General features: G+C 37.9%; 1 protein-coding gene across 1 annotated transcript in view; it reads left to right on the forward strand.

Annotated features, from left to right (window-relative positions):
• The window catches only part of OTOG (otogelin), a 252,596-nt gene that overhangs the window by 190,281 nt on the left and 50,035 nt on the right, over nt 1-12,280 (forward strand). The window contains exons 33-39 of the mRNA XM_019519978.1: nt 178-295; nt 782-861; nt 1,409-5,022; nt 5,753-5,921; nt 6,600-6,748; nt 8,110-8,199; nt 9,338-9,521. Coding sequence (XP_019375523.1) covers nt 178-295; nt 782-861; nt 1,409-5,022; nt 5,753-5,921; nt 6,600-6,748; nt 8,110-8,199; nt 9,338-9,521 — 4,404 coding nt within the window. The remainder of the gene's footprint in view (nt 1-177; nt 296-781; nt 862-1,408; nt 5,023-5,752; nt 5,922-6,599; nt 6,749-8,109; nt 8,200-9,337; nt 9,522-12,280) is intronic.

A 12,280-nucleotide genomic window follows, 5' to 3' on the forward strand; every position in this document is an offset into this window, starting at 1 on the left:
TCACATACTTTTGATTGATCATAGTTATCTTTTGCAGACCCCTTAAACATAGTATTCAGACCTCCAGGGGTCTGTGGACCACAGGTTGAAAACTATGGATCTATACGTGTGTGTATGTGTATATGTATGTCTCTCCGTAATGTGTGTGTATATAATAAATCTCACATACTTTTCCAGATGTCAAATTTCAACTTCTATCCCATTCAACATGCGAGTGGCGTTATGATGCCTGTACAAGCCCATGCTTCAAAACATGTAGAGACCCTTTGGGAGAGAACTGTCAGGTTGTACCAAAGTAAGTAGCTTTATTTTCATTTAATAAAAGCATATAGTTCTAGAAATACCAGAGCCAGTGTATGTGGCACTGAACGTAGTTTCGTCCACTGAGTCTATACAATTTTATCATGGAATCATTGGAGGAGAATAGCACACTAATAGCCATTGTAGCAGATAGATCAAAATAGTGTCCTTGGAAGACCGTTATCAGGTGTCCATTGCCAAAGACTGAAATTTATTGGTATTATTGCAACATTTCAGATGAAGATCACCCTAAGTTAAGACCTAATCAAAGAAAGAATACTGTCAGTTGATGTAAAACAAACTCTTATCTTTATTCTGCTTTTTTATCATTCTATGTAGTAACTTGTCTATCCCTGCTTTTGCTTTTTCTGCATATAAGGTAAGTTTTTAACAGGGTTAGGAGTGGTTGTTGAAATGTAGTGAGAATATTTACTCAGAAAGCTACTGCGTGCATAGTTAATACTGACTATTTTTATTTTAGAGTGGAAGGATGTGTCCCAACCTGTCCTCTCCATATGTTACTGGATGAAGTCACTCAAAGATGCGTGTATTTCGAAGATTGTATGTTTAAGAAATCAGTTTATTACATTTCATTTAATATTTAGTTTTCTTAGGGATTACTACAGTCAGTGTTTTCAGATGACCATTTAAATGTAGACAATTAAGTCCACAAGTAGGCACCCAGATAATCAAGCTGACTTCTCAGAAGTGCTAAGCCCTCCAATATATCAATCTAACATTAGTAGAAATAAGTCCGCTTAAGTGGCAAAATATTGTTATGTGTATAATATTAAATGCTCACCTTCATAAATCTTCAATTGTTATTTAACATCCTTTATGGTTAAAACAGGCATTCCTAAAACTTACAAAATTAAAAGGAAAATTAAAACTAAGAGGTTCTTGTTTTATAAAACTTTCAATAGCATTAAATATAAAGCAAATATCTTATCCAACTTTTTTTTGATAGCCTAAGCATGTTAGGACCCTAAAGGAATGGAAAAAAAGGATGTGAACTAGATAAGTTAATATGGATCCCTTATAACTTTAATAATGTTATGATTCCAGCATAACAAATTGCAAACTAACTTCTGTTTCTGTCTGGTTTTAGGCATTGAGCCTGCAGTCGATATTCAGCCTTCACCATCCTTACTTCCACATATAACATCTAGTGCATTCAACATCTCAGGTGCAGCAGGAACTAGTAAAGAAGTAATTTCCACTCTTGTATCTGAATTAAAAGAGACAAACACAACACGTGCCTCAAAGTGGCAACTCAGTGCAACTGTAGAAAAAGCTACATTTCCAACTGTTTCTGCATCCAAAATCACAGTTTTAACCACATCTGTAACATCAAATGTTTCAGCACCACATTCAACTGGAACTACTTCTGGCAAAACTACTAGTATGGCTATTTCTGTACCACAAAAAGCTAATATAAGTTTCCCTTCTGCAGCTGATGTTTTCCCCTGGACAACTACTGCCACTACAGGAATCTCTTCAGGTATTCAAGTAACCAGTAGTATTTCTGAAAAAGTATTGGATGCTACAGCACCTCTGACTGCAAGTACAACACATGCAGTTACTAGGAGCAAACCAATGCCTACGTTTATACTTGCTGAGACACCATCAATAAGAACAGTATCAGAAACACCAGTCAAAACTATAACAGTAGCGGAAACATCAGGAATAGGCACAAGGATACTTCCTGTAGGAGAAACTAAATTAAAACCAGAAAAAACTTCAGAAATTACAGCCACTCCTTTTGTTTCAGCAACAAAGAAAACTACATATTTGACCCAATACTCTTTGTTACCATCTTACTCGCCAATAGAAAATCAAACAAGAACTTCAGAAGCAGAAAAACTGAGCATAGAGCAGCACATTCCCACAGTAGCTAATATCTCTGAAACATCATTTTCTCCTCTGATCACTACGCTAAAGCTGAGCATGAAACCAGTGTCTTTGGAAACAACAAAGGCAACATCCATTTCAACTAAGGAAGAAATAAAAGCCACATTTTTTCCATCATTGACACAGCTGGTAACAGTGGCAGATACTGAACATCCCCCGTATATGGTTCAAAGTTTGACTGATATTGCAGGAACCGACCTTGCCACCACTCAAAGTGCAAAGACAACAGCTGTACAAACTAAAGAACTGCCATCAGCAGTAACTAGTTTGCCATTTACAACTGGTAAAAAAGAAGTGCCCCAAACAACATCAAGTGTGAAGCATCCTTCAAGTTCATATTTTTCTCCATACTCCTTCTACTCCAGGTCAACTGCAGTTACAGAAATTCCTTCTGCAGAAAGACCTTCACCGTCAGTTTCAACTGCTGCGTCTCCAGGTTTAACAGAATCAAAAGAAACTTTACAAACAGTATCAACTACTGAATATCCAGCATCCATAGGGCTAAACTTGACAACTACTGAATATATATCACCTGTGTTTATAAGTACAACAAAGACAAGTATTTTCCCATCTTCTGTTAGTTTGACAACATCAGAAATTAAAACGTCTGCTTTAGCACAAGAGTCCCTGGGCTTGGACACTACAGTTCCACTGGTAACTATAAAAATGGACTCAACGCAAACAATGCCCCTCACTAGATCTCCACATATTATTATCAGTGAGGCTTTAACCAAAAGAGTGACAACATCTCCTGAGATACCGCAAACAGAAGAAGTTACTAGTATATACACGAGAAAGCCATCTACATTTGCTTCATCACCAAGCTCTCCAACATCTTTAACCATGATCCTTCTTCCACTATCAACACGCCAAACAGAGGCATCAACAAGGGCTACCAGTCCTACACGTACATCATCTGAAACTATTTTCACTTTATATCCAAGGAGCTCAACGATCAAATCTACTTTTTCAACAGAAAAAGAGACACCCTCTTTACTGACTGCCTCAACCCTATCCATTACAGCTGAACAACTCAGCTCACAGACAACTGCATCACCCAAAGAAATGCTAGCGAATACCACTTTAAATATTACATATGTCACATTGCCACCATACTCTGAATTCAGCAGCAGAACAGTAACTCCCCCAAAAGTGACAGCAGTCAAAGAGGGGCCAAGTCTGTCCACTTCTGTTACATATCCTTCCCTAAAGCTCTTTCATACATTCTCCAGCACCCAGTATCTGGAAGAAAAATCAGTTTCCCCATATGAATTAACACAAACACCTACAGCTCAAACATCATTAATCAAAGATTATTCTTCTTTCACTACAGCTTCAGTAGGTTCTTCCTTTGCCCAAACTTCTCCAGTAAAGACAGTTTCTGAGCAAACCAGAAAGGAGTCTGCTATTCCACATTTTACTAGTAAAATCTCAATAGAACATGTTCTTGCAGCTTCCAGGTCTCCTTTGACAAGCAAATCAAGTACCACAGTTTACCAGCCTCCAACAGAAACTTTAATGACCACGAGTACTCAACCAGCAGGGGTTCTTTCAAGCTTATCACCTACCACAATAATACCTGCAAAAGTTCTTTTGAGGACTGAAAAAGTATCATACTTAACTGATGCAGTTACACTGACATATATACCAAGCACTTCCTTAGTTTTGCAGACAACACTTCCAGCCTCAGCCAGAAAAACCACTGACTTAATTTTCAGTACAGGACCTCTCTCCTCCTCACCAAAACCTACATCAACTTTACCACCATTAACTACAGTGGAAAAAGAAGTATTTCATTCGTCATCCACAGAAAAGACAGGCACTGTCTTAGACTCTATAAAGCAGGCAATTACCGAAGCATTAGATTCTCGTCAAACATCTAGAACCTCCGTTGCCTTGTTTCCTGAATCAGAATCAACCTCTCCATCAGTTTTCCCATCAGCCACATTGCGAACATCCTTCACAATCCAGAGGGAGTCATTAACAGATACCTTTTTGACACCTAGAGTCTCACCATCAGCACCCACAGCAACAAGTAAAAGTGCTACAGAGAAGATAGCAGTTTTGTCAAAGCAAGTGCCACTTTCAACTACCACTTACAGTTCTACATTCCCAGCAAGTAAAGTGTTGCCAGCTACTGCTCTTTCTTTAACTACAACTGCTGCTTCAGCACGGTCAGTAATAAGCAATATGACAACACAAAATATCACTATTGTATCAGCTGCTTCAGAAAAAACAGCAGGGACAAGAGAACCAATTGCAACCTCATTGGAACCCACTTATTTGTTTGTTTCAGAAACAAAGAAAGGCATCTTCTCCGAAACACCAGAATCTCTAGGGCCAGAATTGGTCACAAAACCACATTCTCTTCAGACTCCAGGCATTAGTGGTTTTGTCACCCCTACCTCAAAAACAGTACAGACATATTATTCTCCACTTTCCACAAATGTAACTGCTGTGCCTTTTAAAATAGGTGTATCAATTTTGTCCACCACGTATTCATCATCTGAGCAAAAGACTATATCTTCTATAGCTGAATTATCAGGCAACACTACTGTAGCTCCCAGACTTGGAACACCATCTATTACTGAGGGACACACACGCTCAGAGAGTTCATTGTTAATGACCTCAGTCCATCCAAACGTTACCGTGGTTGCATCAGTTCCCCCATTTTCCTATTTGTCTACCAAACCACTTTATGAGTCGTCTACAGAGTATTCTCATGGATTAACAAGGGGTGAAGCTATCTCAGACATCACAGCATCAGTTTTCATGCCAGCTGGAGAAACATCAACGCTCCAAACTTGTGTAGTGAGTAGTATTATTAATGGCTCTCTCTTTGCTCATCTGTAAAGAAGACAGGAATGTAGATTTATGTACAACTGAGTTATAATGCCACCACTGCTGGAATTTCTATTTATGGGCCATATATTTCTGAATTTGGTATTAAAAATATCTGCCTCAAAATATGAGACTATATTCTTATCTCAATTATACATATGTAAATCTTGAGGAACTCCAGTGTAGTTAGTGGATTTTGTAACTACTGCAGTAGATCATTGCCTGAAGCCTCAGCTTCTAATGTGGTGCTTTTGCAGAAAATATTTTTTTGGCTTCATAATGCCATTTCATGTTTACTCTGTAGAGGTGACTGTTTCAGCTGTAGTCCGCTATGTGTTGGTGCATTGTTTTCTGTCCCATAGTTATCATTAAGATTGCTTAGCTGCCTTTGCCTCCCCTGTGATCCTTGCCTCCTCCTTGCTTATGCTCTTGAATGCTTTTTCTTCCGGGTTTCTGTTGAATGTAGTATCTAAAAATCAATAGTACTGCTCTGTAATTTAAATCTGAGCAGACCAGCTTCAGTAGCGGCCTGATGTTGAAGGGTTCTGAACACCTCCAGGTTCCCTTAACTTTTGTTGGGGCTTGTGAGTGTTTGGCATTTCAGAAAATCTGGCTCACCTGTTCTATCAGTAAATGTGCTGCAATATCCTGATATGAATTTGATAAGAATGGTAACCTGTGTCTTTTAAATATGCCTTAGCCAATCACAGAGAATGAGTGCATAAAACACATTTGCTTGGATGGACAATTAATCCAGGTTAACAAATCACTGAACTGCCCATACAATGCAACTCAGCCCAGTTGTGGAGTTCTAGGATTCGCTATTCAAATTAATGGTGACAAATGCTGCCCTAAATGGGAATGCGCATGTAAGTTTTACTTTTTCAGTACTTACAAAACTGAATATAATAAAATGTTAACTCATAAGTAGGCTAAGCATTAAAGGTGGAATTTCAAGGAGTAGGAATAGAAACTAAATATTCTAGAGAGTATTCTTGGTTTAATACAGGATAGAAGGCCAGTCCCCTTGCCCTGAGGTCAATAGTAAAATTTCCATTCATTTAAATGAGATATCTAATAGCAAAGAACCGGTGCAAGAAGAAACTAGTGCAAAAGGCTGCTCAGGGTCTCTTGATTTACAGTCATTGAGAGCAGAACTCTAGGCCCTTTGAAACACAAATGCTTTAGTAGTAGGACTGAAAAGGACGATTGCTTTCCACCAGAGCTCCCCAGCAACAGGATAAGATCCCAGTCAAAGTCCAAACTTCTACCTTCTGCATCTTCTAGCTTTGGGTCCAAGAAAATTCACAAGGCTGTACTTCTAATAGCCACAAAGGAGAAATTTTGTTGGATGCCTGCAAGGGACACTGTCTGAAACATGCAGAATTTGACTCAGTTACTATGAATTTATAATTAATGACAATGACAAATATAGCTGAAAATGTCTTTTATGATGAATAAGGTTAATTCGTAGAAACATTATATCATGTTTTCTTTTTGTTCTGTACCAAAACACTGAAATAAGTTCTATGTTTTTTTTAAATCAGGTCGTTGTACATATTTTTCTGATCTGAGCTTTGTAACCTTTGATGGGAATCATTTAGCTTTATTTAAGGAAGCATCCTACATTATTAGCCAAACTGAAGATGAAACTATAGGTATCCATGTCCTTGACTGCAGAAATAATACCAACAAGGTAACCATCTCTCTTACTTATAAAATTGGCCAATGGCATAAAGTACAGTGAATAAAACTATACTCTAGGTGTGTTGCATATGTTTGTATATAATGTAATAGTATTTAATTATTATGACTTATAAAACACATTTTTAATGTGTGTTTTGCACTTAGCCAGTATAGGGCTTTGTTTTTTTTCTGCCTGCAAAAGCATCAGTCTTGATGCAATACTGTAGGTAAGTCAGTACTATCTTTGTTCTATAGATGGCGAAACTAAGCTGTCGAGTGGTAAAACAATTATACATGGGTGAATCTCACACACAGATAGCTAAGTACTACTTTAGAATAATTTTTTTGTGCATTCATGTTTTCTGTGGGAAACTTCAATTTTTAAAAACAATAGAGGCTATACTACCCCCTTCCCCACCCCCTCATACTCTCTCTCTCCATGATCAGACAGAGTGAGTATTAATACCCAAACTCTTCCCAGACTCTCACCCCATCCTACACTACATCCTTGTTTTTAAAATAATTGAAAAATGAATGAACATTTACAATACAGCCTGCCAGTTTATCAGTGTATGTTTATCAGCATCCTTATTCTGGGACTTCTGCATTCAAAGTTAGATAGCATAAAGGACTATAGGAATTGGTAAACTGGATTAAAATAATGATGCATGTAGTCTAGTAGTCATTCCTGGACAAAACCCAATATCAGCTACTTCAAGGGAAGTTGCAAGAAGCTCCAAAGGAGTCAATTATGAGATATATACCCTGGGATAGTTCTCCTCTGAATCCAAATAGATTAGAAGTTGCCTTATACCTGGAAACATGAGTAATGATATGCTCTTCCAAAACTCTTGTGTTATTGTTCCCTAGCCTTTGCTATGATACTCAGGTATCCTTGTTATAAAAATAAATGCCCAGTGTTTTATTAAACTTTTAAAGATTTTAGCTTCAGTGACCTTTTGTGGCAATAAGTTTCCAGCATGAAAAGAAATATTTCCAAATTTTGCAATGGCATCTTTCAAATGCCTTTGAATTTTGGGGCTACAAGAAGGTGAATATAATTATATTCCTGATGTGTTACTTGTATATTATTTATTATTCTGGTACACTTGTGTTTCTACTTATTTGCATCTTCCCTGATGTAAATAGTTCAATTTTTTTCAATTTCTAATCCCATGACAGTTTTTCGGTCACCTTTACCATAACCTTTCTCTGAACCCCCTCCCCTCTCTTTTCTGCTCTAGTGTTTTGTTATTGTTGTTTTTGTTTTGTTTTGGGTTTTTTTTTAAATGGCCCGAGTTCAAAATAGTGAATAATCAGGATAAAGATGATACGCATATTAATTATGAATCACAAATTTTACTTCTACAGGGTCATTTGAACTCAACTTCATTATGTCTAGCTAAGTTGAATTTAATGTACATGTCAAATCTAATTATTGTCGATCGTTTAAATAGAAAAGTAAGTATTTTACATTTTTATTGTTTTCTTTTCCTTTTTACATTGCATGTTGCTTTCCCCCTAATCTCACTTTTTACGGTTTTAACTATTATATTGCATTATATTTGAAATATAGAAAACATGTCCTTAAATCTAATAATAACATTTGAATGGGTGGAACAATTTCTGAATCAAAGCACAGGGCAAATGAGTGTCATTAACCATTGGCAGTGTTCTTAGTTAATTCATGAACCCTTTAAAACATTTGCCATTTATAGTCCATTTTGAAATACCTCACTTTTTGCTTTGTCTTCATAACTCCATTCATCCTTCTGCTAGGAAAAGCTTGTAAGAATTTAAACATTTTTTTATTCTACTTAGAAATATTTTCTCACATAATTTTCTGTACTTCTGTACTTAATATTGAAAACATTTCCAAGAAATCTTTTCATTTTCATGTTTTCGTTTTAATAATTTTATATTATTTTGAATTCCCAATGCTTTTAGCATTTTAATCTTAACTGGAAGTCACAATCCTTGCTGGTGAAAGGAAGATTATTTCCCCAGTGATTAATTAGTTTTTTTTCTTGTGTACGTACTTAAGGGCAAACCCAGTTTTTTAAAGTTATTTTTTTACTTGCAATTCAGCTTACAGCTTAACTTTTTTTTAATTGGTCCTCTTTTTCTTTGTACACTGTTGGCAGTGTAGCATGCTACAGTCTTTTTTGTTGCCAACAGCATACAAAGAAAAAATGAGGTCCAATTAAAAAAAGTTATTTGATTTTTCAGGATCTTAAAGGATCAAACTCACTGTTCCTTTTAGCTACCTCACTGTCCACATTTGGAGAAATAGAGAAAGCTTCGTTTGGTCAAAGGGTTGACTGAATTTTGGTGGCTTTCACTTGAAATCACAAATAGCACCATTTGAAACTCACCCAAGCCTGGCTTAAAAGTCAGAGCATTTACAAAAGACTTTCAAGTGTGTTTTGGAAAACCAAATCCACATTTCAGACTGATAGCAAAACCCATTTAAGTTTCGTTCCAAAAATTGCATGTAGTTTTATGCAGTGATGACTTATAATAAACAGCTTCCTGTGTTAAGGCATTCAGATTACTCAGGTGTCTTTTTATATTTTGTGTGCTTATGTATCTATTTTAGATAACTGTGAATTCAAGGTACGCCTGGCCTACCATTAGAAAATATGGTTTTAAAATTGAGGATACTGGCTTCATGTATGTAATTGAGACCCCAACAAAAATTAGAATACAGTGGTTTCACAGTACTGGGGTGATGATCATAGAAAAAAATACTACAAGTGATCCAAAAACTATGGGACTATGTGGTAAGTACAGATTACTGTAAGAAATATAGGCATTTGTGTGTTAAAATACTTTGGGGAAGGGCTAAGGGAGGGAGGTTTCTTCTACTTATAAATAATATGGTTTCCACAATCAGGCTTACAGATGTCTGGATTGTATTCCAAATAGTTTAGTTTGTTGCGAAGATTAAGGTAGTATAAATATGAAGCTCTTGTTAATTGTACTAATTGTTGAAATGGTGGTTAATGCCCAGCTGTGAAGTGCATTAATTTGCTTTTATATTTTCCTTCTGGCTTTAAAAGCAATTTAACTTGCAAGCATGAACAAGAAAGTAGTAGCCAAATAGATAGCCTGGACATAATTGTGGAATATATCTTAGGTTAAACAACTCGTAGTGTTAAATAAGATCATTTGTAGGTTTAGTATTTGGTATCCATCTGAAAGGAAATACTACCTGCTATTTTCATTTTTTGAAGGTCAGTATTAATTTCATGCGAGTGATAGCTGTTAACTTTGTAGAATCGATTTAAGTTGATCTTGTTGCAGAAGTATTTCAGAGAGATTTTTTTTTATAGTAACGGGCTAATAACTGTTAAGCTAAGATCACTGTTAGGTCTGTATGGTATATACACATGGTTTCATTCTTTCTGGAAGCTGTAACCTTGGATGAGACGTTAGGTCTATAGCTCTCACAAGCATTATATTCATTGATATAAATCTCTTCTCTGACACTTGAATTATTATCTGCTGTAAAGTAGAGCTTGAAACCAGGGATACAAAGTTCATCATTACAGGGCTTGTCTTGCCAATTTCAGAAAGGGCAAATATGTGTAGCACGGTATCAGATACCAATGATAGCTTAGACAGGTTTCAAGTACAGCAGAGAGTAATCTGTTATATACAGAGTAAGAGAGTTTGAAGTTAGTATCAATATATGTTTAATTATGTTGTTTGTTCTGAGTTTTTTTTAACCCTCATCTAATATATTTAATTGCTTAGAATAAACGGAATCAAGAAGGTTAAAATCAAACATTTCAATAGATTTCATATCTGAGTTAGCCTGGAGAGCTTTTTTTGTGTAGCCAGATTTACTCTCTCAGAGGGAACACTGGAAACGGTAACATGTATGCAGATCACATTGGCTCTTAACAGCATTAGAAGGCATTCATGTGTTTCTTCTAGGCTAGTGCTCCAAGCCTTTTTTCTGCAGAGGAATTCTCCATATTTTGCTGATACATTTACTGTACAGGTATGGCTAGTCTGCAATCTACAGCACACTGTATGGATACCCAAGCTAGCTTTAAACAAAATAGGTTGGGTATTGGTGAGAGTCTAGGTTTAGCAGCAGAGTTGCTTGCAAGCTAATTTTAGCCTTAGATAGGTAAGTTGCCTTGTACTGAACTCTGTGCTGTGCTAGCTCACTTAAAACTGATTCAGGCATCTCAACACTATACTGCAGTGTAGATAGATCAGGCATTTATATGGTACAAGTATTCCAGAGCAGCTTCACTGCTCACCGATCCTGTAGCTCTGACTTCACACCTTTACCCACATGGACAAGCTATGGGCATTATTTGTGCTTTATGATATCAAAGCCATAGGGTATCTGGCAATGTCAGAATTTAGACAGAGCGCCCCTTCCCTTTCCATACACAAACGTTGGCTCTTGAGGCATAGTAGTTTTGAGGATAATCACGAGCTTTTATGCTTCATAATATTCTAAGGAGACAGGTGAAGAATGGGAGCTTTGTTGGTTCAGTCTCCCACTCCCATATGTTGATAGATTTTGGGAGGTCACAATGAGGTGGACTTTCATGGCCGGGAGGAAAAAGCTTCAGGCTTATTTTATGCTTAATGCTGCTTTTCCAGTGCTACTTTAAGAACGGGAAGTCAGTTGATATACTTGTGTCCTCTACTCTTACTAAACTGGGAAGTCAGAGTCAGAGGGTTTAGGCATACCAACAACTTACTGCAAAATAAAGAGCCTGAATTTACTGTGTATCAGCTGCTCCATGCTATCTGCTTTTATTCTCATGCAAGTGGGAACCAAGCTGCAGTAAGCTGCAGCAAAAGAGAGTAAATTGCCATGGTTTAGCTTCCACCAACAGTGGCGTAAGATTGTCCACATGGGCAGTTACTTCAGAACAAATGGTGAATGACAAAGCCCTGTCCCCTTTTGTCCCAAAATAAGTTGTTCAGATTAGGCCTATGCAAAGTGGCTAGTAATCGCTTTGGATTCGAATTCAGCTGATTCGGGGGGCACTGATTCGATTCAGTGATTTGAATCACTGTCCTGAATTGATTTGGCTGAATCTGATTCGGAGATTCAGCTGCTGTCAAATATCCAAATCACCCAGGCCCATCCCCACCAGCCCGGCAATGACTGCCCTGCCCACCCCAGATCTTTGGGGGAAAAAAGCCCCAGCTCACTCAGTGCTGCAGGGCAGGGGGGGCGATCCCCACTGCCCCATGCTGCGTGGGGGGCTCTGTATGAGCCCCCTAGCCCACCCTCACTCCCCCAGGCCCCCAATGGGTGCCCTGCTTGGGCCAGCTCTGGCCCTTTAAGAAAAAAAAAAAACCCTGAGGAAACCCCAGACTCATCATTCCTGCCAGCAGGGGAGGGGGGTGGGGAGGCCGATTCCCGCTGCCTCCCACTGCCCTGCACCATGTGGGGGGCTCTGCACAAGCCCCCTGAAGCCTAGAGGGTGCTGCAGGAGCAGTGAGTCCTGGGGCTTTTCTCTTTTTTTTTTTCTTAAAGGGCTGGAGCTGGCCTGGGTGGGGC

Source organism: Gavialis gangeticus, unplaced genomic scaffold (assembly GCF_001723915.1).
Source record: "Gavialis gangeticus isolate Ggan-Ray unplaced genomic scaffold, GavGan_comp1, whole genome shotgun sequence".
NCBI classification, from domain to species: domain Eukaryota; kingdom Metazoa; phylum Chordata; order Crocodylia; family Gavialidae; genus Gavialis; species Gavialis gangeticus.